The 27,581-nt window shown below is 45.0% G+C and overlaps 1 protein-coding gene across 1 annotated transcript in view; it reads right to left on the bottom strand.

Moving 5' to 3' along the window:
* Positions 1 to 916: 916 nt before the first annotated feature.
* Positions 917 to 27,581, bottom strand: part of FAM171A1 (family with sequence similarity 171 member A1) — a 151,700-nt gene continuing 125,035 nt past the window's right edge. Inside the window, exons 6-8 of the mRNA XM_036281211.1 lie at positions 7,611 to 7,727; positions 4,363 to 4,477; positions 917 to 3,770 (exon numbers count right to left, since the gene is read on the bottom strand). Coding sequence (XP_036137104.1) covers positions 2,069 to 3,770; positions 4,363 to 4,477; positions 7,611 to 7,727 — 1,934 coding nt within the window. The 3' untranslated portion in view covers positions 917 to 2,068. The remainder of the gene's footprint in view (positions 3,771 to 4,362; positions 4,478 to 7,610; positions 7,728 to 27,581) is intronic.

Below are 27,581 nucleotides of genomic sequence, written 5' to 3'. Positions count from 1 at the left end.
TGCACCCCAACCAGAGACCAAACCCAAAACCTGGATATGTAACCTGACCAGGAATCAAACCAGTGACCTTTTAGTGCACGGTGCACAGAACGAAGCTCAATCAATTGAACCACGTGGGTCAGGGCACCCTGGGTATTCTTGTAGAGGCCACTTACCTTTTCTTTGGAGGACAGTTGGCAAAGGGCCTTTCCTTGGAGTCTCAGTGGAGTCTGCAAGGGCTCACCTGCCACCTATTGGTGAGAATGTTCACTCCCAAAGGTGCCCTCACTTGTTAAACCACAGACTCACATTTAGATGTCCCGACACTGTGGAGGAATCTCTCAACCGGTTTACCTCTTAAAAGCAAAATACTAAACGTTAACACTTTAGAATTAAAAGGACAAAAAGCAGCCTGATTAGTTTTCTGCCTGCCTGGAATTCACCAATAAAGATTTTGTATGGAAGCTGATCCTATAAACACAGCTAGCTTAATTTCTTAATTTCTTTCCACCAATCTCTTCTGTGTTCTGATGTCTCCATTAGTGATTTTGAGGAACAGTTTTATATAAGGGGATGGTTCTGGTAATTTTAATGAGGTCATTTGGAAGCTGTTGCAAAGTGAATCAATACTGAACATAAACCCTCAGTTTCTTGCCTCTGAAACACCACACAATGTTACTTTGTATTCTTGCACGAAACTAAATGCACAAGTGGACTTTTAAGGACCTGAACCATAGTCTAAATTTATGGTGGTTTTTTAATATAAGTCCAACAAATGGGCATTTAGACTGCCAAGAAATGAAGAGGAAATTCTCATAACAACTTTGAAAAAAAGAACGGCTGAGAACAAATGAGAAGAACCAGAAGATAGTTTTTTGTGTTTTTTTTTCCTGCAGAGTTTATTTTGACTTTTCATTTTTTGGATAACCAAGCAGCTCTTTAAGGAGAATGCACAGAAGAGTCATTCTGGCACTTTTGGATAGTACATAAGATTTTTTTTAATAGTCACATTCAGTCCACTTGCTCAGTCCACACTTCATGTTGGGAGAGCAAGATCAGCCCACAGAATTCCAGCGCTAATACGTAACCGCATATACAAACAGCCAATAAAACCATAATGGTGGCTAGTGGCCAAAGGGATGGGGGGGGTCTCTAAGGTGTCCTCTAGTCTATCTTAGCTAAACAGAATCCACGCCACACAGGAAAACTAGAGAGTACACTGCGCTGAAACCAGAATTCTGCGCACAAACGGGCACTTGGCAGCATGCAGTTCAAAGAAAAGGGGTATCGTTTAATAACTTTATAAAATCCAGGCAGTTCCATTACAGGAGTTAAGAAAAACAAAGAGGATAAGTGAGGGACTGTCTGTTATCACTGTAAAAAAGGCACTTGGAGTTAATGGGACCGGAATTGAAGGATTTTCAGTTGATAAAAAATTTCAGTACGATTTCATTAAAAGGCTTGAATGTTAAGAGATGACACTCAGGAGTTCCTGAACGAAAACATGGAAATAAACCACCAAGAAGCAGAACAGATGAAGATGAAGGAATAAAATCTTGACAACCAAACTGGGTTTATAAAAAAAGCGAACCTGAAACAACCTACGCAAAGCAAAAACCTAAGCAAAGTAAGAGCATGGCGCAGCGATGCATAGCTTTCCTTTGAGGTCACAAATACCTCGAGACACTAAGTGCCAAGCTAATTTTTCAATCATAACTTCATAGGAGCATTATCGTGATAAAACTGACTCAAGCAATGCAAAAAAGAGTTTCATCTGTTCCCGGAATCTGAGGGAGAACTGAGGTGATCCTCAGAACCCAGCAACATCAGTTGTGGTTTTTTAGTGTCCTTGGGGTGGACACGTCAAGCATGTGGAAGGATATTCAGACACCACCTCCCTGGTGGTGAGGCATCCATTCCCATCGTCCTTTATTCTGAGGCATCACTGTAATTCCTTTCTAACATTTATACAATCCATAATGGAAACGTACACGGGCCACGTTTGTTCAGCCTCCTCCATAAACATGTAAACGCTTCCATAAGTAAGAATTTTTGGCAACTTTGTTAGGTTGGGTGACTCTGCAGTCGCTCATTTAATGTTAAATGCCATCAGGGGTCTCTCTTCCCGCTTCTGCCAGGGGCTCTTCTTGTCCTCTCCTTGGTCATCGTCGTCATCATCTTCGTCATCCTCGTGAGCAGACCTTCGTTGATCTGGGCTGGCTAAGGGCTCCGGGGGGCCCTCTGCAGTTCGTTTGGTCATCTCCTCCTGCAGGCTGGGCAGCTGGCCACCACTTCTCCGGCTGGAGCTGTCCAGCAAGCATCGCAGGGCACTGTCGTCAGGGGTGCAGACTGTGGTGCCACACTCACTGCCGCTTTGGTCCAGGTCGTCCAGGTACACGAGCTGTGTGTAGGCGGTACTGTCGGCCGCCCGGGGCTCCTTCTGAGGATGCTCCTGGACAGGGGGGTGGTTCTGAGGGAGAGACAAAGGGTCTCCTCTTCCCTTCCGGGCAGATTTTGGTTCATTCATATCCACTCCCGAGTCCAAACTGGCATCATTACTTCCATTCCTTCCAGCTCTTTGGAGATCGATGTAAGAATGTCTAACGTGTGCGTTGGACCTACCGTCCAGGGAGACGAACCAGGCCCGGGGATGTGGGAGCGGCTTCCCACCGCCAAGTTCCATCAGAGCCTTTTCGGTCAGGAGCTGGACCTCGCTGTTCATCTGGGCCAAGGCTGCATCATTCAGGGATGCTGGGATGGAGAGAGACTCCGACATGGATGCGTTCTGCGGGCTCCAATCCCGGCTGCCTGCATCCTGCAAGTGCTGCTGAGAGATTGCCTGGCACGGCAAGGGCTGGGCTTGGATCTGGGAGGAGGAGTGCGGAAAGATCCCTGCATGGGGGCTGGAGAGCTCAGCCTGCAGTCTCTCGATTTCAAGCTGCTGGTCCGCTGGAACGACCAAGGGCTGGCCCACATACGAGTGGTCCCCGGGGAGTTTCATATAGTGAGCAGGGATGACCAAGGCAGGTAACACTTTTCTGTAAACGCTGTCATTGACCTGGTCAACGGAGCTGCAGCAGATCAACTGGCCGGGCCGAGAAAAAGATGTAGGTCTTTCCAGGTGGTCCACGGATCGCGACATCATACATTCAGTAGGTCTGCGGTCAAGCAGCTGTTCTTTCTCGAGAGAAGAAGGTGCGGGGTACATGTGTTCCTGAATGGTGAGTTTACTTCCTGTGGAAATATGGTTAACAGAGGCCTGACTGTCTCTGTCTTGCTTCTCAAATAAAGGCTGTGACAGCATGGCATTGTAACTCCTCCTGTAGTCACCGTGGCCAGGGGACTCATAGCCTTCTCTTTCCATAGATTTTCTGGACTTCAAGGGAAAAATCTCCACGGATTTATGGTAGTCTTTTCCCAACGTCCCACTCGGTGTTAGGTTATCAAAGGAGATTTGGCTTTTATCCTCTTCCTTATGAGACAGGAGTTCCTCCCGAGAGCTGAACTCCTGGGAGGTGCTATAGGAAAGCTTTAGCATCGGGGTGTGCATGTCCACCTCTCCGTTGGAAGACATCATTTCTAAATGGACCCCACTCATCAGCTCCTTTGTGCCTGGGGCGTCTGGGCGGCGGTGGCTGGTGACCGAGAGTGGGCCTGGGAACTCCGACTCCCGACGGGAGAACAGCAAGTTGATGTGAGACATGGAGGTGGACTGATCTCGTTTGGAACTCTCCAGAGCCGCGGGAAGCTGCAGTTTTCTAAGGTGTTGACGAGGCTTCAAGCACTTCCGCCTGCAATCAAAGAGACAATAATCTAAACCCAAAGATGAAAGGTTCTCGTCATGGTCATGTTTCAAGTAAAATCCTAACTCGCAATTTCCACAGAAAGAAACAAGACTAAACAACTAATCGGCGGCCAGAAGCCTGCTCACCCCACACCCTCAGCCTTATTTTGATTCCAAGCAGCATAATCCAGATTTCACCCTCGGGCTTTTAAAAGTACATCTGAGTTATTCACTCAAAAGCGGTTACCCAAAGAATCAACAATCAACATTCCCGCAAATGGAACAGACGAGGCATCACAATAAAAATAGTTCTGCTTTGTCCTTGAGAATATCACATCTTAATCAGTGTTTAGGAATATTCTGAGTGAATCACAGGACAACTGTCAAACATTTTTTATAAGTCCCCTTCAAAGCAATGTTATACACAGTGTGCCTCACAGTCCTTTGTTCATCTGCAAGTAAGATGACAAATAGTTTGTAGGTATTTTTCATGAGAAAAAAAAAAGGGATTTTGATTCAGAAAAAGAGACCTCCATATTAATGCTTGCACAAGACATTCCAAATGAAAAAAAGATATTGCCAAAATGGTAAAACATTACCTGCAATAATATAAAAGGAGACACAGCAAAACCAAAAGTATGAAAGCCATTCCTCCTAAAATGGCCAAAAGAAACACCGTGTGATACGTGGTAATGTCCTGTGTGACAACGGGACCTAGAAGGTCAGAAAAGGGCATTTTAGATTTGTGAACACCTTTCAAGATAAAGAAGGATAACTAACACAAACGTCACGGTTTATTGCTCCTACTGGCTGGGGCCTGGAGCAGAGCAGATGCAAACACCCTTCAGATGATATCATGATGTCATCAATGAGGCGGGATGACCAGCTCCGTTACTGAAGCAGCTGTGGCCAGCAGCACTCTGCGCAAATGCTACATGCAGTGTGCCAAGGGTCCCTCCTCAGCCCAGAGAGCGACACTGGTTCAGCCTTCTAAACACACGACTTTTAATAAAAGCAAATGGATGCATGACAATATAATGACTGGGACTCTCATGCTCAGAGAGACGGCCTGAGCATCAGGAGATTTTTATACTGCAGGAGAAAAAAAAAATCACGAGAATTTATTCTTACTTTCACTGTGTGAAGAGCCCTTTGACTACATAAATCAGTTGAGATGTACGAAAGAAATGTACTATGACTTAAAAAACATCCATAGCTTTTGTGTCAAGTATTTCTAAAATGCCTTTCATTTTAAAAATGAAATGTTTCTCACCCGGCTGGTGTGGCTCAGTGAGCATTGACCCATGCATCAAGAGGTTGCCGGTTCGATTCCCGGTTGGGGCACATGCCCAGGTTGTGGGCCAAGTCCCCAAAAGCAGGGGCATGCAGGAGGCAGCCAACTGACGTCCTCTCTCGTTGATGTTTCCATCTCTCCCTACCTCTCTCCCTTCCTCTCTCTCTAAAATCAATAAAGAAAAGGAATTTTAAAAAATGTATCTCTATACTAACTTTTCAAAAAAGATGAACCTCACGTGGCCACAGACCTCTCCAGAACTTACAGACCTGGTCATCAGAGATAAACGGACTTCTCGTTTCCATTGTAAAGAACCTCAAGAGGTACTTAAACTTAGATTCTTCATGCTCAGTATCTGTAAGAATGTATCTCAGTGTCGCTGACAAGTCCCCAGTAACAAAAATCTCCCCAAATTACCATATGTGGGCCCTTCCTGGTGTCCAGGTGTCCTGGCAGTGCACCGGAGGTGGGAAGGAAGGAATGTGCCTTTATACTGCTTCACCCATTTACTTCTTGATTTTTGACATTCTAAGGGATAGATTTTTTTTCAAAACTCTTTTGAAGGAAACAAATCTCTTAAGAGCTTGATGAACCCAAGGTTTACTAGTTTTTGAAAATAGTGACATTACTTAAGTTCAAAAGACAACACCATTCTCTCTCAATTATAAGTCATGTCAATGGGGTGGAGTTACTATTTACAAAAGTTGGAAAACTGTCTGACAACTATATCCTCCTTTAATCATTCAGAGAAACACGTTTTCACACAAAGACAACCCCCGCGGGCACAGGTAGTGCCTTGGCAGGAGTCACCCAGACGTGTTGAGTGCACATAAAAATCATTTCCAAATAACTAAAGCTTGATTCCTTTAAGGTCTTAAAATGTTATTATTTTAACTCCTGCCAATGGAAACCTTTATAAAATTCACAGGCATACTTCATTTCCTTCTTAACCAGAGAATTAAAGAGGAAACCCCTACTTATTTTCTTGTTGGTTTTGGGCTCATGAAGGCATAGCATCCCTGTAATTTGTTTTAATAGCAGCGATGGCTGTGAGGTTACCAACGCGTGTTTCTACATTAAATGCAGCCCGGGACTGTGCTATGTGTGCTTTTCATAGCTGTTCCTCCTCTTCCTTCACTGCTGGGGAGCTTCAGTGGGCCCACATCCAGCAGTTCTTTCCCCCTCTTTACAAAGTAATCCATCACATGATGGGAAAACTGACAGCCAAGTTTGAAATAGGTCTAAAATGAAAGTTAGTGTTAATGCATGGGAATTGTGGCCTTTGCTTTGGTACTTAGGAAATTTATTTTCTTTCCCTCCTCACTCTTCGTCATCGCCTCGCTATTTCAGACTTGGAGCCTGGTTCATGCCTATGTTACTACAGCAGCAGTATCATAAAGGGAAACACAAACACAGATGTGAAGTGTGTCCATTTTCCGAGTACGGGAATATAAAGCAAATGGTGACGATTTTTCAACATCCATCTAGGAATGGCCCCCAACAAGGTAGTGACTTTGGGAGGCTCAGCCTTCGTTCCAGTGATAATTCCGTGGCTAACATATTTTGGACTCCCATTTTGGAACTGCCTTCAACGTGAATTTACAAGTGACATGCTTCAACCATAGCACACTTCGGCCTAGGCTCATTCACCTACTTTACTCACCACCCTGGGATGTGCGTGACTTTTCAAAGAACCCGTGACAAATCAAAGGGGCCTTCTGAGCACCCAGATTTGCCGTCTGTGAAGCGCCTTACGAAAGAGGGCAGTCCAAGTGGCACAGACTCAAAAGGTGCTTTGAGCCACGAAAGCCATCACTGGAGATACTTCTCCTAAGGTGACTATTTTGGAAAACAAGTCTGGAATACTCACTGGGATGAACTGGAACACACAGGTTAAAAAAATAAACTTTTAGCCCTGGCCAGTTTGGCTCAGCGGTTGAGCGTCGGCCTGCGGACCAGAGACTCCCGGGAAGGGGCACACACCACCAAAAAAAAAAAAAAAAAACCACACACACACAAAATAAACTTTTAGTCACACTTTGAAAAATACAAGTTCATTCTCATTTCCTAAATGGAGATGAATATCCTTCTAGGCGCAAAGCCACTGGTTGGCTCTGAACCCTCTCGCCAATGCCAAGTTCAGCTTTCTGCCCCAAGAATTCATCCACGGTGACTTTCTGTGAGTCCCTCTGCTGAACGCCTTTTCCTACATGTTCTCTCACACCAGGCCACAGCTGTTTCAGGAATTAGGGAGGAGGTCTGAGCCGCCTCTGTGGGCTTTAGATTAAGAATTTCCTATGGCAGCTGTCTAAGAAAAACAGAGACACGAGACAAGATGATTTTCTATGCATCATTCTTATCCTAGATGGGAGGATTCCAACCAGAACTCCCCCACCCCCATGAAATACCTTAGCTTCGTCATTTGATTTTTCAGACATGCAACTATTTTTGAGTAAGATGTGATGTCCCTGCTGAAGTTATTTTCCAAAGTGTACTCAGCCTGACCCCTCAAGACATCCTCCCCAGGGACCGTGGGTGCTGGCTCTGTGTTACCTGGGTTGGGAGGAGACATGGCTGCCACCCAGTACCCCAACTGAGGGGCAATGTATGTCCACGTCAGCTGGCTGCCTTCCTGGTGCACGAGGCCTAGGCCGCTCTTCAGCCACGTTCCTGTGGGGTGCAGAAAAGAACTTCAGCTCCAGGCATGCTAGACTCCTACCTAAGGCTTAGGCGTATCATACAAGTCACCTTAAATGTCATATTTACAACCATTAGGTAGCCAAAATGGTCATCCGGGGCTGCATACAGCTTTCCACAGAGACTCTTCAACTCGCTTCACTTGAGTTTTCCTTTGCCTTTCTTATTAGATTCCCTTCACCCACTCTACCAAATATCCCTGCTTCCAAACACAGATACTTTTAGCAGAAGCCTTTGGAGTTCCAAAGGAGAATAAAAGTGGCATGACAGGGTTTGGTGGAAGGGGAAAGTGAGGGAAATCCAGTGCTGTTTATATTCTTTATTCTTAAACAAGCGAGGGAACTTCCTATCTGGAGTCACAGACTGCCTACATCAGCATTACCTAGGGAAGTTTTTTTGTTTGTTTGTTTTCTTTTTTTTTTTGTTTTGTTTTGTTTTTTTCCATTTTTTGTACAGATAGAGTGGGAGGGAGAGAGAGAAAGAGAGAGAGAGGGAAACATCGATGTGAAAGGGACACATTGAGTGGCTGCCACCCACACGACCAACCAGGGCCGGGGACAAACTGCAACCGAGGTACATGCCCTTATCGGGAACCGAACCCAGGTCTCTCCGGACCGCAGGTGGACGCTCTAACCGCTGAGCCAAACCGGCCAGGGCTAATTTTTTTTTTGTTGTTGTTGTTGTTTGTTTGTTTTCTTAATATTGATGCCTTGGTCCCATCTTTGCAAATATTAAAAATACTGACCTAGAAAGCCTGATGTAGGTGATTATTTTTTAAAACTTCCAGTTGGCCCAGATGCTGGGAAACACCAAATAAGTCCAGGTCTGTGTTCTGTCTTCCAGGGATTACTTTGACTAGTACTTAACATTAATGAGCACCTACTATGTACTGGCTGGTCACAACAGATGTGTTTTATACATAGTCATCCCTGGGTATCCATAGGGGATTGGTTCCAGGACCCCCATAGATACCAAACTCTTCGATGCTCAGGTCCCTTATATACAACGTCAGAGAACAATGCATGCGGTCAGCCCTCCGTACCTGCAGACTCCCAACTACGAAGTGAGAATACGTGTACTGTTTGTGATTCGTGGTTGGTTGCACCCGCATATACAAAACCCATGGATATGAAGGACTGACGGTACATTATCTATGATTCTCACAACAACCCTTCAAAGTTGGACTTATGTTCCCTTTCTGGATGAAGGCACTGAAGACACGTGAGCTACGGGTCTTCTGAGAACACCCAGTGTCGGGAGCAGAGCAGGGGCACCTAGGTCTGTCTGTCCATCCAAGGCCAGTGCTCTCTTCTACTCTCCATGCTGCATCTCCTATAAAGCTTCTCAGAGTTTGATGACTTTCACTTTGTGGGGTCTGTAGCAGCAGACTCATTGCCCAAGGTCATTGGCATCACCTATCTTACCTGCACAGAACCTCACTTTGAGGACCATGATGGAGGCTGGCAGCAGAGATGGAGAGTGTACAGACCAGGCCCCTAAGAGATGTGAACACTCACCCACCAGCCAGCAGAGATGTCGGCACCTGCGCAGGGCTCCTGCTGTGCCTCAGCGCCCACCGTGCTCCTGCCCAGCTCAGCTCACTCCTGAAATCACCCACTCCTGGAATGGCCACGTGCACAGCCCTGTCCACTCGAGAACTAAATGCACCAATGTGCACCAAATATTCTACCCTCTGGGCTCCAAACCCTCGCTTTGTCTGTACTCACAGCAGTGAGGTGGCAATCCTGGATATTTTTCTCCCCCTTGAAGAAAGAAACAATAGTTGGGGCTGCTTCTAGAGCTTATCAGTTGCCATAGCAACATCCTAATGTTGCGGAAGGAAAGGTGCGTTGGTAATGCCTCCTAGCTAGCACACCTCCTCTGTTGACTGCAGCTGAACAAAGGAGGACTGAGAAGCCAGGCATCAGCATCAGCAAGCGCCTGCACCAGCCGACCAACCCGTGCAACAGACGGTTTCAATTCAAGTTACACAAACACACGAGCTGCAGGGCTTCTAAAACGAGTATGAGAATTGGGATGCCCAATTCCAATTCTTTCGCTGGACAACATCAACTGAGAGAAGATTAAGCCACTCACAACATCACTTACTTCTCCAGGGCATTTGACACAGGAAATGAAAGGGTTTCTGTTTGGTACAAACGTTTCCCTGAGGTAGAGAACTGACTGCTTGCAATTGCTTCAGTTCTCCCTGCCCTCCAGGACCCCCACTGTTCAGCTCAAGACACACCACCTCCCACTCCCACATACGCTCCCACAGCAACCCTGCCAGGGTCTCCCATCTGCCAGGAAGTGGCTGCACATTCTTTGGTTGACAGTTTCCCCCAGGTTAGCCTTGAGTCACTGCTCTCTGAATGGAGCGGACACTGGGTTATGCTAACTGGGACCCAGCAGGAAAGGGCTGGAAGCTCAGAGTCCCTAATTGCTGCTCTCTCAAGGACAAACCCACTAGCTGGATACTAAGTTGCTTCTGCCTTGACAACACAACACAGAAATTGGAAACACTTAAAAATACCTCCCAGGTGCCCTGGCCAATTCAACTCAGCAGTTAGAGCATCGGCCTGTGGTCCAGAGAGACCTGGGTTGCAGTTTGTCCCCGGCCCTGGTTGGGTCGTGTGGGTGGCAACCAGTCGATGTGTCCCTTTCACGTCGATGTTTATCTCTCTCTCCCTCCCACTCTATCTGAACAAAAAATGAAAAAAATGTCCTCGGGTGAGGATTAAAAAAAAAAAACCTTCCAGGTACACTGGGAGCAACCCTAGTGAGTGGACACACATACTCTACCCAGCCAGAAGTCCTCGCATCGGCCTGGAGGGCCCTCTGTCAGTGGTGATGCTAGTGGGAGCCAGAAAGGCCAGTGACTGAAGGACACAGCCGCCTTGGGAGCACAGGGAGGAAAGAGTGCCACCTGCGGAGGGCAGAGAAGGCTTCTAGTTGAGTTGAGCTTGGATCAATGTTTGGGACTGTCAGTTGGGGGGATGGGGAGGGGATGGAGCAGAGAGAAAGAGGATGGAATTGCATGCAAGAGGGCTTGCAAGGTACAGGCGGGAGGACAGAGGCGCAGGATGGGTGGGAGGGAGCTGCTGGGCTGGGCTGGAAAGGAGGTTAGTGTCTGCCGGCCGCCATCAACAATAGGCAGCCACTGGGACTTGTAAGTGGAGGCATAGCTGGTCAGAGCTCTTGTCACCACCTGCCCCCGCCCCCACTCCCACTCTAGTTCTTCCTGGTCTGTCCGCATGCACACTTTGGCCCAAGCCTGCAACTTGGCCGACAACTGTTACTTCAACCTCACAGTCTCTCTCTTCCAAAAATCTACCCATCTTTCAAGATTCAAGTCATGCCATGTGGTTTCCTGAGTTCCTCCAGCACTCAAGAACCTTCCGCATCTAGGCACTCCTAAGGTACGTGTCCTTGCATCACTGACTTTCCGGGAACATCGGACACCTGTGGTCCACTCTGCAAGAGTGGGCCAGGTCTTATATTCCTCTGTCTTGTCCTTGGCACACAGACATACCCTCGGTGTAGGAGTCAGCAGTACTTAACGGTGAGTGGAACAGCCCTGCAACCGAAAGTAACACCGGATGTCCTTTGGTGAAAAGCTGGGGGTGGTCAGCATGAATGATCTGACAAAATTGAGGTTCAGATTGAGATTCTGCCCTTTCCAACTAAAGGCAACAGAGCCAGCTGAGAAAGAGACACTACTTTGGGCCTAAGTTTTCCATAAATGTATTCATATTCAGGAAATAGAGGGTGATGCTGTCTTGGAATTCAACGATCATGCTTTATTGGCAAAAGCCATTTCCAAGCATTCTGCTTTATAGGAGGAAATAAGCTACGGGAACAGGAGCGTGAATGAATTACATACTAGAAACAAATGCTTCTCATGACTGAAATCCTGACGCTGCCGAAGAGGACTTTCCCACATTAGAGGAGCTTCCTGTACTCATGCTGGAACCTTCCCTGCTGATTTGATGCCCACAGCAGGGCACAGACCTCTGTAGAGTCTCTGGTTCGATGATGTTGTGTGACTGCAGGACCTCTGGTCAGGGAGCTCAGTGGGGGACCTTCTCATCCCTGTGGGGGCCTGAGACACAGCTCAGACAGATCAGGAGAGGGACGCAGGAAAGCTCCCGAGGTAAGCCCTCTGCTCCCCCCCCCCCCCCCCGGTCTGCCCCCTGCCTGCAGGATGGGGCAGCCACTGGATGCTCCAGGCTAGAACAACTGCCTGAAGGGCTGCTGTCTCCTCTGTGGCCCAGAGACAGAGCAGCCCCTGATGTCCCAACAGCAGCCCAGCAGCTGCTTCCTCTGCTCACTTCACTCCTGTGCTTCTCCTTCTCCCTGCTCCCACTAGTGCTTCCCAGCCTCTTCCCTTCGCTCCCTTCTGAGGACTTGCTATTGGCACTCACGGTCCTCTTCATCAGTGGGCAGTCCAGGCAGCCGCTGGGAACATGCTGAGAGTCCAAGCGGGTCACCTGGTGAAGGTGTGCAGGCAGGGCCCTGCGCTTCCTTGTGCCCTGTCCCACTGGCCCGGCCAGGCTGGCCACCTTCTTCACGCACAGCTGCTCCTGCACAGAGCGACGCAGCCGACTGTTAAGTGGGTCAGCTGGAGGAGGCTGGTGGCCATGCACGCCTGTGCCCTATCCAAGGTCTGGGGCATGTCTGTTACTGAGGCAGTATGTGTGTGAAGGTCACATAGCAACCCCTCTGGCATTATCAAGGAATGAAATTATGCATGACTGAGATTTCTAGAATGGTGGTTTTCAGACAGTTTTAGAAAGCATTTGAACTCTTCAATGCTCTTTCTCTTTAATGTGACCTTGAGCAGGAATTCACATATAAAACAGATGAAAGATCAGCTTCTCTGTACGGAGGTGAAGAGAACCCCCTCTCCCAAGGGCAACCTCTGAGACACTGCCTGAACACGGCTTGAGAGTTATTCTTCTGTATGACGGAAGTCCTGTTTGCCAAAATTTGAAAAGGCAGTTTTATATAAATCTAAAAAGTATCTTTTGCTCCTGCCTTGTAAAATAGACTATAATTTTGATTTTTCATAACTCAGGGTGGTCATGATTATGATTAACTGCAATACTAGGCTCTAAAATATTGCTGTCTCCAGGTCCCTAGCGAAGAACACAGAATTGTTTGCTGGTACACTAAATGCCCTCCTCCACTCCCTTGTTTGTTTCCTATCTCTCTCTCCCCTCTTCCTTCTTCCCTCTCCCCCTTTCCTGCCTTCCTCTGTGCTGTCCTCATGTGTGTCTATTCTCAGCTCTGCTCCCTCCCCACCGACAACCCCCCAGTCCCTCCCTGGGCGGTCTGCTACTGGGAGCTAGATAACCCACCTCATTAAAACTAGAAGAATGTCTGCAGGCAGTGTGGGGGACTTGGGAACAAAAGCAGATATGGGAAAGTGGTCATGTGAATCCCAGTTTAGTATATTTTTCTCTGCAACACCACACCCACAGATCAGGTTTTGTGCGAATCATCGTTCTCCGGAGTTAAACCTCACACGACGGAAAGATGTGCAGATATTTTCGAGGATAAATACTTAGATATAAACGAGTCCTCATCTTTTGAAAATGAGTTAGGTGTGTATTCAGCTGGCAAGGTTCACTGTGTATAAAGCACTATGAGTTCTTAACTCAGAAGCTGCTCTGAACTACAGTGATCACTGCACACAATAGTTGACAGGCAGAGAAAGATGCACCTGTGCTGGTCCCTGAGCCCTGATGGGGTCTCTCAGTAATCAACAGGGTGCTGCTGTCTTTTCAGCTTTTATTTGCAATGAAATCAGCTTTTATTTGCAAAATATAAAGAAAAGTGAGTTCAAAATGGCTATCAAAAGGGGAAAGAACTCTAAAATATGAAAAAGGGCCCAAAACACAATGTCTAATTTGAATACAACCTATCGGGCTCAGATTTACCTGGCTTTTCCTGCCTGGAAGTCCCTTTTAGCATAAAGCCAGGCTACCTCATCTCGGCATTTGGTAACAAGCAGAAACCTGATATCGGGAGCACGAATGATTTCGAAAAGGGAATTGTAAGTGAAAACCCACACTTTACCGGGTCACAAACTGACCTTGGCACCGTGCACCAGAGCCAATGTACACCAGAGCCAATGTACACCAGAGCCAATGCACAGGGGCACAAGTACTGCTTCCATTGAGATCTATTACCATCTCAGCCTTCAGAGCCCTGGGAAGATAGAACAAGTCCAGCATATATAAGGTGAACTGGCCGCATGGGTGACTTTGCCAATGTAAGAGAACCCTGCATGTGAGTGCCAGTTTCGCCACATTCTCCATTCTCCATGTGTGAACTGAGGAGTTGCCAAGGATGGTACGGCAGAGGAACTGCAGGTCCCTGGCGATGTCACCGAAGGAGTGGGCCAGTCCTGGAGCCTTTGGTTTCACGTCTTTCTTGTCATACAGAAAATGAACATCCTCATGGTCTAAGCACTTACAGTGTTCTACTTCCTGCAGGTAATATATTCTAACTGATACACTTTTCCTGAGTGAGTTTCCTGGATCTATAAGCTGGGACACTCAAAGAAATTTCCATACCCACTCACAAAACCCATCTCAAAAAAGTTCTATGGATCAAAAGGCGAATATTCACACTGTGAAACACCACCACACCTACATCGAAATATCACTGTGAAATATTTGGCAATGTTTATGGAGAGAGGTGAGACACAGACATGCACCACACAGGCATGAACTGGGACAGCAGGAAGCCATGGCTGTCTTGCCTCTCAGCCGCTGACTATGGCCAGTAACCTCGGGCCGTGGTGACTACTGCCGAGTAACCAGCATGACGTGGGCATGAGCTGGTCTGAGGAACAATCTTCTTAAGAGGAATGCACCTCTCAGATCCACAGCTAGTGCTTACTATTATTATTATTATTATTATTGCTAATTTTAGTCATTAGTACTAGTGCTAAGTTGCTGATCCCCGATTATGCTAAATTGTTCTAGAAACCAGATGATGTACTTTTCTGGGCTCTCATCTGTATTATCTTAAGCTATAACCTCTACCATACTTTTCTACATATGGACATATCAAGGTCTATTTTATACATGCCTTAATGAAACTGGGACAAGATCACGCACTAAAATCAGATTATAAGAATCCATCCCATTCACCAGTGTAGCAGAAACTGTCAATTTCTACTTTTATGACACCATGGCGTAGCCTCCTTTTTTTCCAAATTAAAGTCTATGCCTTTGAGTAGCTATGTTTCCTTCTTTAGAATTATTTTCCATGAAATCTGTGAGGAAGAAACATTCCTTGTTAATTACATGGCAAAGCATTTACCTGGTGGTCAATTATCTAATCATTCTTGTTGAAAGCAATCAAACTGAAAAGCAGAAGTTATGGACAGATAGCTAGATTCTTATAGCTTCAGGCAAGTACATTTCAGGACTGGTTTAAGCCAGAATAAAATGAAGGGCAACTTGCTATATACCAACATCCTTCTGTTCAAAGCATAAAAATCACAGATATGTTGAATTATTAGACATTAAAACAAGGAGGAGTCTGTATTCAGCTACAACATGTTCTCTGGGTATTTTTAGGGTAATTAAAAAAATAGATTCTTAAAAAATAAGTGTAATCTAAGCAACTGATCCTCCCTTTACCGCCTTTAAGCTTTAGCTGAGTTACCACAAGACTTACTGAAACAAGTTTTAAGAGACAGCAGTAATGGTAAACCAATAAGGATTCTGGCAGAGCTATAGAAAGCCTGTGCCTTAAATAGGTAGCCAGAAGTAGTAGAATACATAATAGCATTAATAAAATATAATGAGAGAATTTTGAATTTACAATTGGTATATATAAATTTTCCAGAAAGGAGACTACAGGCTAATTAGACCCATATGGAGAGAAATTTTGTTCACTACCCAGTAAGTCCAATATCTGTATTTCAATTACATCTCAGAAAGGACTGGGTGGATTAGCAGAACGGGATTCCAGGAAGCACAGCCACTCATCTCCAGCATTCAAAAACTTGCTCAAAATGAGGGATAGTACAAGAGAGAAATTTACAAACATCTGGACACACACGATAAGATGTCCTAAACCAGTGCTTTTGTTACATTGGCAATCCAGTTAAAATGCGGAGTCTCACCCTGGCCAGATGGCTCAGTTGGCTGGAACATCGTCCCGTACACCAAAAGCTTGAGGGTTCGATTCCTGGTTAGGGCACATACCTAGGTTGCAGGTTTGATCCCTGGTCAGGGCACACACATTTGGGAAGCAACCAATCAATGTTTCTGTCTTTAAAAAAAACAACTAAAAATAATGCAGATTCTCATTCAGTGGGCCCTGAGTAAAGCGAAACATCCTGCAGTTCGAACAGATTCCCCATCAGCAGACCACACTTGGGGCAGCAAAGCTCTAATTTATTTGCACCTTTGTGGGTGCGGTGATTCTTTCAGTAAATCCCGAGGCCATTTCCCACCCTGTTGCCTTGGTCTATCAACTGGGCAACCAGTGCTCGACACGACTTCAGAAATATTTCTAATATATTTAAGACATAATCTAGTCACTTGTCAGATGACAGGCCAGGAGCTGGCAAACTAGGATACAGCAGGTCCTCGAATAATGTCATTGTGTTATGATGTTGATGATGAGACACCTTGGGAACTTAACTCTTGTTCCTGTCAACGATCCTATGGCACAATTGGCTGTTCCATCCCCTTTCACCTCAAGGTGCAGTTTCCAAGAACCTATGGAGGCCGATGCTAAGTGAGGACTTACTGCACCTACAGAGGCTGTTGTGCCCTTGTTCTAATGCCCATTTAGTGAACTGGCTGTTTGGTGTGTGGCCAAACTGGTTCTAACTCTAACACTTTTGTGTTGACTGCTTTTTAGGCCCGGAACATTCTGCCCCCAAGACATTCCCAGGTTGGGCTCCTAGTTCATGATTTCAGCTCAAATGTTGCCCCTCCAAAGGGTCTGACTAGACAGTCATTCCCTGTGACATCACTGTGCTTAACTGCCTCGCAGTACTTGCGCCATCTGAAGTAAACTGGACAGTCTCCATTCAGAACAAAAGGCTCGTAATAATAGGGACTTTGCCTGACTTGTTTTGTCATTGCTTTATTCCAAGAGCCCAGAACAGAGTAATGTTGGGCACAAAACAGATATTCAATAAATATTTGTTGAAATGAATGAATTGTTTGATTAAAAAAAAAAGCCAAGAATAGAAGTTCATGGCAAATCTTTTACTTTTAAATGTTGGCAGGAAATTAAAACACAACAAACAAACAAATGACCCCAGAGCAACAGTGTGGGCCAAATGGCCACATGGGGGAATGGGCTGTTTTCTGCATTCTCAGATTTGGTCCAGCATCCTATTAAGCCACCTTAAGTCTTGGCACAGAAGCAGGAACACACGCAAATCTGACACAGGAGCGAAGGAAGGAGAGCTGAATTCTGAAGGAAAGCTGGATTGCACCTCCCCTGTCCCACGCCCTACGACCCCCAGGCCAACCAGCACTTCCCTGGGCTGAGCATTAGCTTCTGACTAAGAAAGGGGGCCCTGCCTCCTGGCTGTGCTGTGAACAGTGATGAAAACCATTGGTTTATAGTGATACCAGTTTTGCTCGTGGATAAGCTCAGCTGCGTATGAATAGACAAAAAAAAAAAAAAAGCCTTTTCCGAATGATCTCACTCTCCCTCTCCCCTCCAATTCAGATACAATTCAAACCACACGTTTGAAATGGCTGGGTCACCTGTACTACCACATTCACGTGACATAGTACAGAGCAAGCACTGATGTTTCTGAGGAGACCTGGAAGGAGGCGTGTTCTGTGTGGGCTGGGTCTGCAACATGTGTGTGCTCTGTGTATACATGTGTGTGATCCATGGGAGGGGTGATTCAAGGGAGGAGGCAAAAAAGAAGGAAGATATTAAGAACTTAAACATGCCTGGCAATGTGCTGGGTGCTTAAGGTACATTCTCTCTTCAGTCTTACACAACCTTGAAAGGTAAGGTATTCTATATCTCATTTCTGAAGCTAGAATCATGAGGTGCAGAGAAGTCACTGATTTGTCTAAGGACAGGCCCACCCCTGACATTTGCAGAACTCAAGGCAAGAGTACAAATGATGTATCTAAATATTTAAGTTATAAAGCAAGAGATCACACTGTTAAATGAATGTGTCCTTTCCTCCCACCATAGCTTTATAATAACCTAAAGGCCAGGGTCCAATGCAGAATTCTTAGATTCCTCGGAGTACACATGAAAGGAGAGGGAGCTTGGGACCTACTCCCTCTCTCCATGTCCAGGCTCATCTCCCAGCCAGCAGCACTCCTAGCAACGCCTCGGGCCTGGGGGTGTGCGCATGGCATGTGCATGTGAGCAGACAAGTCTGCCATTGGGAGATGGACCCGGGAGAGGACCTGCAAGCCAGTGTGGACCTGTTTGCTCAGGGAGTTCTGGGGTCTTGGGTATCAGGAGGGTGTTCTAGAAAGAAAAGATCATCTTCCCGGTGGCCACATCCCTTTGGCTCAGTGGACACCTTACCCCACGGGGAAAGGGTACAGCTGGATGAAGACTAGGGGGAGCCCTTGAAAATGAGAGGTTAGGGCAGGTATTCTTCTTGCTCTGCCCAAACAGCAGAGCTACTAAGAGGTAAAGTTTTACTCCAAAAGATCTATCTGAAAGGTTTTCCCAATAATGTATATTTATTTCTCTAAGATTAAATCTGATGAAACTTGACCTAAAGGGGTACCAGGCCAAGACTATCTTTCATACCAATGATTTTCAGATCTAATTAATGTACAAAACCACTTTTAAAAGAAAAACAAATTCCCATACAATGTGTTGACCTTATTTTAAAAAGCATAACGTGCCCTGGCTGGTTTGGCTCAGCGGTTGGAGCGTCTGCCTGTGGTCCGGAGAGACCCGGGTTCGGTTCCCGCTAAGGGCATGTACCTCGGTTGCAGTTTGTCCCCGGCCCTGGTTGGTCGTGCGGGTGGCAGCCACTCGATGTGTCCCTTTCACATCGATGTTTCCCTCTTTCTCTCTCTCCCTCCCACTCTATCTGTACAAAAAATGGAAAAATGTCCTCGGGTGAGGATAAAAAATAAATAAATAAAAAGCATAATGTGTTAAATATGTCCTAATATAAAAGAGCTTATAGCTCCTATGAAAGTATAAAACCAAAACAAATCTGTAAAAGAAACAGAAACATGCTGTCAAATTTCCAAATAGAATTCAAATTAGAAACATCCTTTTACTATAGATGACAGTACTGACGAGGGACTTGTCTCCTGAGACACAAACAACCACGCAGAAGGCCTGGGCGAGGCTTCCTTTGAGCCTGGTGTACCTGTGAGTCAATGTCTCCACCTCTTTCCTCTAGGTGAGTTTACCACGAGATTTTCCTCATTCAACATACTCTGATTTCCTTTTTTGTTAATACGGTAAAGTTGTGTTCGTCATGTATGACATCTACCACTGGTCAGTTCTCATTAGTTCTATTCTATCAAATAGTTTATTAAAAAACACAAATATTGTGATTCAAGCATCTGATGGTTTTAAATTCTGTATTGAGAGGGTGGGAGCAAGGTGTTTAAAAGGAACAAACTTCCAGTTATAAGATAAACAAGTTCTAGGGACGTAACATACATTGTGATGCCTCTAGTTAATGTTGCTACACAGTGTATATGAACATTGTTAAGAGAGTGGGCCCTTAGCCAAAGAACACATGTGTGTAACCCACAGACACAGCAGTGTAGCGGGGAGGGGGGGGGGTTGGGCACGGGGGGGGGGAATGGGGACATCTGTAATAGTGTCAACAATACAAATAAATGAGAAAAAAAGGAGAGAAGAGAAGGTCCTAAGTGCTCTCATCACAGGGAAAAAAACACCTTTTTTCTTCTTTTTGTATCTCTCTGAGATTATGGCTGTTAACTAAAGTTAGTGTTAATCATTTCACAATATACATAAGTCAAATCTTTTCTCTTTTTTTTATCCTCACCTGAGGATATGTTTGCATTTTGTCTTCAGATAGAGCAGGTGGGAAAGAGGGGGGAAGAGAGAGAGAAACATTGACGTGAGAGGGGCACATCGACTGGTTGCCACCCTCACGAGCCCAGCTGCGGCTGGAAACAAACTGCAACTGAAGTACGTGCCCTTAGAGGGAACCAAACCCGGGTCTCTCTAGTCCACGGGCTGACGCTCTCACCGCTGAGCCAAACCGGCCAGGGCCGTCAGTCAAATCTTTTTTTCTTTTTTTTTTTTATCTTCACCCGAGGACATTTCCCCATTTTTTGTTCAGATAGAGTGGGAGGGAGAGGGAGAGGGAGAGAGAGAGAGAGAAACATCAACATAAAAGGGACACATTGAGCGGCTGCCACCCGCACAACCCAACCAGGGCCAGGGACAAATTGCAACCAACGTACATGCTCTTAGCAGGAACCAAACCTGGGTCTCTCTGGACTGCAGGCCAACGCTCTAACCACTGAGCCAAACTGGCCAGGCTCAAATCTTTAGTGTTGTATGTCAATTATATCTCAACACAACTAAAGAAAACTTGGTGTCCAGATGATGTAAAACCTTTTTCACATTAACTTTCATATATGTATATCTATATATAGTTGTTGGGTTTGTTTTTTTAATTATTATTTTTTTTATCCTCACCTGAGGACATTTTTTAAAAAATTTATCTTCAGATAGAGTGGGAGGGAGAGAGTGGGGAAGAGAGAGAAACATCGATGTGAGAGAGACACATCGACTGGTTTCCACCCACACGACCCCAACTGGGGCTGGGGACAAACCACAACCAAGGTACATGCCCTTTTTTTTGTTTGTTTGTTTGTTTTTTTGGTATGTGTCCATAGCGGGAACCAAACCCTGGACTCTCTGAACCACAGGCTGACGCTCTAACTGCTGAGCGAAACTGGCCAGGGCGGTTGTGTTTTTTTTTTAATCCTCATCTGAGGACACTTTTACATTGATTTTTCAGATAGAGCGGGAGAGAGGGAGAGAGAGAGAGAAACATCGACTGGTTACCTCCTGCATGACCCCAACGACGGCCAGGGACCGAACCGCAACCAGTTAGTTACATGCCCTTGACAGAAATTGAACCTGTGACGCTTTGGTTTGCAGGCTGACACTCCAACCACTGAGCCAAACTTGCCAGGGTTAACTTTTAAAAGACTATTATCAAAACCAGCCCTGGCCAGTTTGGCTCAGCAGTTGGATCATCGGTCTGCGCACCAGACAGTCCTGGGTTCGGTTCCCACTAGAGGCACGTACCAAAACAACAACAACAACAAAAAATACCCAAACCTCCAGATGTAAAAATCCTGATGGATAATTCCCAGACCCCAAAGAAGCTCTCTAGGTCTACAGGCCCCAGCTGGAGAAACATGGGGTCTTACCCAAGGAGAGCCTGGACATCTGGGATCTTCATCTACCCCAAGGCCCCATCCTTGGAATCCTACTCTGTGAAGTGAGGACAACACTAGTGGCTGCTGTAAAGATCAAGGGCACTGAGTTGTGACCAAGGACAAGAGCAGGGTGGGTTAAAGTTCAGATGGTGGGCTGTGGCTGGTTTTGCTCAGTGGTTAGAGCATTGGCCTGAGGACCAAAGGGTCACTGGTTCGATTCTGGTCAAGAGCATGTGCCTGGGTTGCAGGTTTGATTCCCAGCCCCGGTCGGGATCTTTCGGGAAGCAACCCATCAAGGTGCCTTTCTTACATCCATGTTTTTCTCGCTCTCCCTCCTTCCCTTCTACTCTCTCTAAAATAATCAATGGAAAAATATCCCCGGGTGAGGATTAACAACAACAAAAGTTCCAATAGTGGGCAGCCAGCAGGCTCGCTCCCTAGTGAAACACCTGTTCTGTTCTGTACTCCGGGGCACTGACAGCCCTACATTACTCAAATTAAAAGGTATTACTTATTCTGAACTTTAAGAGTTGTTTGGAAACAGGGAAACAGCAATGCCATTTAAAATATGGGACAACTGATACAGCATGGGAAATAACCCATCAGATTGGGTGCCTGGGGCAACCCAGCTACACAGCAGTCCCAGCCGAGAATGGGAGATTAAACTGAAAGGCATCAGGCCTTCGCTTTCCCTGTCCTTCTCTCTTATATCATGCTTCACCAAAAATGCACAAACCAAATATGGGCAATGATGATTATAATAATAATGGCTAACATTTACAGAGCCCTTTACTGAGTGCCAGGAACTGCTGTACGTGTTCTCCATTCACAATAATTCTATGAGGTTAGGACAAGAACTGTTATTCCCATTTTACAGATGAGAAAACAGCTGCCCCCAGAAGTTAAAGGACTTACTCAAAATCACACTGCTAGTTATCTGAAGAGGAGCCAGTATTCAAGTCCAAGCTGTCTCAAAGGCTGGGCTACATGATGTCTTTATCCTACACTCCTGATACATGTGGTACAACCAGAGCAATAGTCAAATCGATCAAGAATACTTTTACCTTTTAACTACTTATTTCAGTAGAGATAACTGAAAACAGAAGACATTTAAAAAGTATTTGGGGCAGCAGCTGCCACCGCCACTGCCCGGACCCCTCGCCCGCCCGGCTGCCCCACTTGTGCCGCCGCCCCACGGGGGGCCGCGCGGCTGGCAACATGTCTCGGTGCAAGCAGGCCAAGCCCCAGCACCTCAAGTCGGACCAGGAGCTGCCGCCGCCGCCAGAAGGGGCTCCAGAGCATGAGAGAGAGGAAGGGAGAAGGAGAAAGAGATAGAAACGTCAATGTGAGAGAGAACCATCCATTGGCTGCCTCCTGCATGCTCACTACTGGGGATGGAGCCCCTAGCCCGGGTATGTGCCCTGACCAGGAATCTAACCAGTGACCTCTTGGTGCATGGATAGATGATCAACCACTGAGCTACATATTATGGGTAATTTGAAAGCCTTCATTCAATAAGTTGAAAGCCTTCAGAGCAAAGATCAAGATTTTCTGAAGAAGAAGGAATTCTATTTCGAGATTGCCTGAGTTTTATTCTTTACATTCAAGACTACATCAACTTTTACTGCAATATCCGGCCTACTAGTTTGCCCTATGGATTTTGGGCTTGGTAGAGCCATAATTATATGAGCCAACTCCTTATCTCTCTCTGTCTCTCTCTCTCTCTCATTAATTAATATTATGTATATTACATACAAATCTATATATGTGTAATAGGATATATTATGAAGGATCAAACCACTATCCTTCATAATTTGAGTTCTTTGCAGAGATATATTTTAATCCACAATACTCTAAAAATGTTAGTATCTATAATGCTTGATTTTCTTAAGTGCTATACTTATAATATTTATTTGTTTAAGTAATTAACAATTGTTACAAATATGCCTAGTTTAAAAGAAAGCAAGAAATCTGTAGATCAATTAAATATCAATATTTGTGCATCTATAAATTAATTCAATTTAAAATTCACAGAAACTCTTCAAAATGTGAAATACTTTATCAAGTGGAGGAAGAAGATTTAGTCATCTATTATAACTTATAAATAATGAATAAACTTTTTTCCTGAAGTAAAATATTCCATACAGTTTTGAAATAAAAATTAATTTTCAAAAAAAAAAAAAAAAAAAGAAAGAAAAGTATTTGGTTCCACCTGGCTGGTGTGGCTCAATGGACTGAGTGTTGTCCCATGGACAGAGAAGTCCCAGTTCGATTCCTGGTCAGGGCACATACCCGGGTAGTGGGCTCAATACCCAGTGGGGAGCATGCAAGATGCAGTCAATTGATGTTTCTCTCTCACATCGATGTTTCTACCTCTCTCTCCCTTCTTCTCTCTCTAAAAAACCTCAATGAAAACATATTTTTAAAAAAGTATTTGGTTCCAACAAAAATTATGGCAGCTTTATCTTCCTAATTATTTTTCACCCAGGCTGATACCAGAACACGCATGTTAGATGTAGTGCTTAAAATCCGAACCAAGTGATCCCAGAGCAAGAGGCCTCTGATGCCGCTAGGGGATGGGAGCTGGCAAGGGTGCAACCCTGCCACAGATAATTCACAGAGTGAACATTCCATCAGTGGTGATTAAGGGTTTAGTGTACCCCTGCCCAGTTTGGCTCAGCAGTTAGAGCACTGGCCCATGGATCGAAGGGTTGTGGGTTAGATTCCTGGTCAAGGGCATGTACCTGGGTTGCAAGTCCGATCCCTGGCCCTGGTCGGTCGGGGTCATGCAGGAGGCAACCAATTGATGTGTCTCTCTCACATTGATGTTTCTCTCTCTCTTTCTTTCTCTCTCCCTCCCTTCCACTCTATCTTAAAAACAGGAAAAATCAATGGGAAAATATCCTCCGGTGAGGATTAATAACAACAACAAAGAGTTGACTGTAACACAAGACACATTTTCTTTCAGGAGGAACATAATTGATCTAAGACCACAAAACGGGCAACAGTTATTCGTAAACCTTGCCAAAAATGGTTCCCATTAAACTCAAGCATGGCAAGTTTTAGTTCTATAAGTAATGATACTTTAGGAAAATTAAGTATCTAAGAACAGGGTTTCAAAACAAAAAGGCCCTGAACCACAGCTACAATATAGCAAATGTGATGGTATTATTCTCTACAAGTTTTCATTTGGGGGGGGGGGAGCTACAAACACAAAAGGCTTGACAGACAGTTCTTAGGAATGGACTGATATTACAAGATTATTTTTTTGAGTTGCTAGGCAATATAAAAAAAACAAATGTCCATGTTCTGAGATCACTCTGCATTTGTCCTCCCCATGGTAGTATGTGTTCCCAGCCTGACTCCATCCACTCCTCCTGGACCACAGGAGCAGAACAGTGCAACTGTGATGCTAATAGCCTGTCGTGGCAAAATGATACCAATCTGTGCCTTAAAAACAAATCACAATTTGTTGGCTACCTGGCAGCCACAATCTCAGGCAGGCCATGTTTTCAGTGGACTGTCATCATTTACACCCAAATTAAGTCCTAGGCCTTCTGTGTTCTTTTCTGTCACATGACTTCAATCAGTTTTCTTTGCAGGTAAATTACCTTTTTTCCTTCCTATTTCAGATCATCTTTCTAAAGGCTATGCTGACATTACACTTAGGTAAGTTGGCTTCGTTCTTTAATACTTAACTATCAAATCTCTCCTTTTGGAAAAAATTACAAGACAATGTATCTGGTTCTAAAATTAATATCACACAAATGAATATACACTTAATATTACAGAAATTACCTCCTTTCTTTTGTTCTAACTTTTTACCACCCAATATAATATAATTCATCCTTGTAACTCAATCACAACACCTCAGTATTGCAACATGTCCCCTTCCATCTGGACACGTGGCTCATGATATATATATTAAAAGGTAAACCAGCGATATTTTCATTTTCTTAAAGTTACAAACATAATTTAGTGCTCTAAGAACTCCCATCCCTTTCTCCCTCCAAAAAACAATAAAGTGGAACAAAATCTTAGATCTATATATTTTAAATCAAGCTCCATCTTCAAGGGCAGGCTGGCAATGACTTACCTAAAAGGACTATTTCAATGAGCCCAGCATAAGCAGTAATATCCACCATCTGAAGCAGAGACAAATCCACTACCGGCCAATTATGAGTGGGTATCCTTAGTGCCTGATAGATATGCGCCATACATGCTAAGAAGCTGGTTCAGTAACCACCATTTCTATAGCAACCCACACACACACTCTGCAGACTGTGCTTCTGGAAGGCAGTTAAAACTGGATTCTACAAGGCAGCTTCAGTTAGAACACGCTTTTATTTCTGTCATCTCATCAGAACAAGAGTTTTCAAATCAAGTAACCTAAGTTAGCGTTAAATGGCAGAAACTTGTCACATAAATCATTGTCATTCTTGATTCGTTGCCACTCAATGTCCGCTGGTCATTTTAAATTCAAACCACTGACCTGGTTTGCTTGTATGCAAGGGACCATTCCCTGGGGCAACAAGTCATATCACAGTTGACAACCCGGAACATCGGATAGCCATCTGCCGTCCCAGTTATAGGCACGAGAGAGTAAATGCTTGTAAAAGCAAGCTGACATGATCACCTCTTCCTGTCCAGAACACCTCAGCTAAGAGGCATTCACCATGACCAACAGAACTTCATCTGGGTCAAACTAGCCCCTGCACAGTACTGATAAGAAGGTGTGGATTTCCACTTTGTCTCACCCCCTCAGAGATATCCTGACACCATGAACAAAGGCACTGGCACTGAACCAATTTTCAAAGGAGAGAGTACCATTGGAAGATGACAAATTAAAGACATTGGCCAATTCCTCAAAGGAAAAGACTTACTAAATCAAGGCCTCTCTTGCACCATAAATCAAGTGGCATTTTAACAGGATGGTTTCACCAAGGCAGGTAAATGCAGCAAAAGTTTCAATTCTCATATACGCTTCTTAAAAAACATCATTTTTTCCCTAGGGGTACACATAAGAATGAGCTAATTCATATTGTAACACACTAGACAAAATCTAACTCTATGCTCTAAGATAGTGTTAATCTATTAGGTCACCCTCCAATGAACATATGGATTGAAATATGAAGATGCTAAATTTTATAATGGCAAATCCTTTGACTGTTTCGAAAGAAAAAAATGAAAGGACAACTATAGTCATAAAAAAAAAAGATGCCCTGGCCAGTTTGGCTCAGCGGTTAGAACGTTGGCCTGCGGTCCAGAGAGACCCGGGGTTCGGTTCCCGCTAAGGGCACGTACCTGGTTGGGTTGTGAGGGTGGCAACCACTTGATGTGTCCCTTTCACATCGATGTCTCTCTTTCTCTCCCCCACTCTATCTGAACAAAATATCAAAAAATAAAATAAAAAAAAAGATAACCACAATAAATGGTAATGTCAAATACTAACATTAAGGGGTGTTTGGAAGGGAGCACCCCAGGTTTCTCTCCTAAGAATAAATGTCCCTTACCTAGCAGTCATGGATTGAAATATTCAAGTTAGTGTTAAAATGTAAATTTATTTTTCAAATAGAAGTCCCCAGGGAACTAAAAAAGAATGTCATCTTTCTTTATAGAGTTTGAAACCTTGCCTTATAAACGTGGTGTTATCACTCTGAGCATCAATAGTCACTCCTGGCAAAATGCTGGAGGGTTACCTGAACAAATTACAAATTATGGCTGAACCAGGTCCCCAGTTTGGCCACACAGAGTGCAGAGGAGGGTTTTTTTTTTTCCCCCTTTTTTGTTCAGATAGAGTGGGGGGGGGGGGAGAGAGAGAGAGAAAGAAACACTGACATAAAAGGGACACATCGTGTGGCTGCCTCCCGCACAACCCCAACCAGGGCTGGGGACGAATAGCAACCAAGATACGAGCCCTTGGCCAGAATCGAACCTGCAACTCATTGGTCTGAGGGCTGACGCTCTAACCACTGAGCCAAACTGGCCAGGGCTATATGTGCATTCTTTTTGCTTTTCTTTCTTTCTTTTTTTTTTTATCCTCACCGGAGGACATTTTTCCATTTTTTTGTTCAGATAGAGTGGGAGGGAAAGAGAGGGGAGAAAGAGAGAGAAACATCGACGTGAAAGGGACACTCAAGTGGCTGCCACCCACACAACCCAACCAGGGCTGGGGACAAACTGCAATCGAGGTACGTGCCCTTAGCGGGAACCGAACCTGGGTCTCTCTGGACCGCAGGCCAACGCTCTAACCGCTGAGCCAAACCGGCCAGGGCCATATGTGCATTCCTATACTAGAATGGTAAGAGCTTCCCTATTGAATGTATTTTAGGTCAGGGATCATAACTGTTTCTGTATTAGGCCAGATAGTAAATATGTTTAGTTTGTGCAGACATACAGCCTGTCA

The sequence above is a fragment of the Molossus molossus genome, unplaced genomic scaffold (assembly GCF_014108415.1).
Source record: "Molossus molossus isolate mMolMol1 unplaced genomic scaffold, mMolMol1.p scaffold_m16_p_32, whole genome shotgun sequence".
In the NCBI taxonomy this organism is placed as follows: domain Eukaryota; kingdom Metazoa; phylum Chordata; class Mammalia; order Chiroptera; family Molossidae; genus Molossus; species Molossus molossus.
Note: the sequence above shows the minus strand (reverse complement) of the source record. Positions and strands in the feature narration are given on the sequence as shown.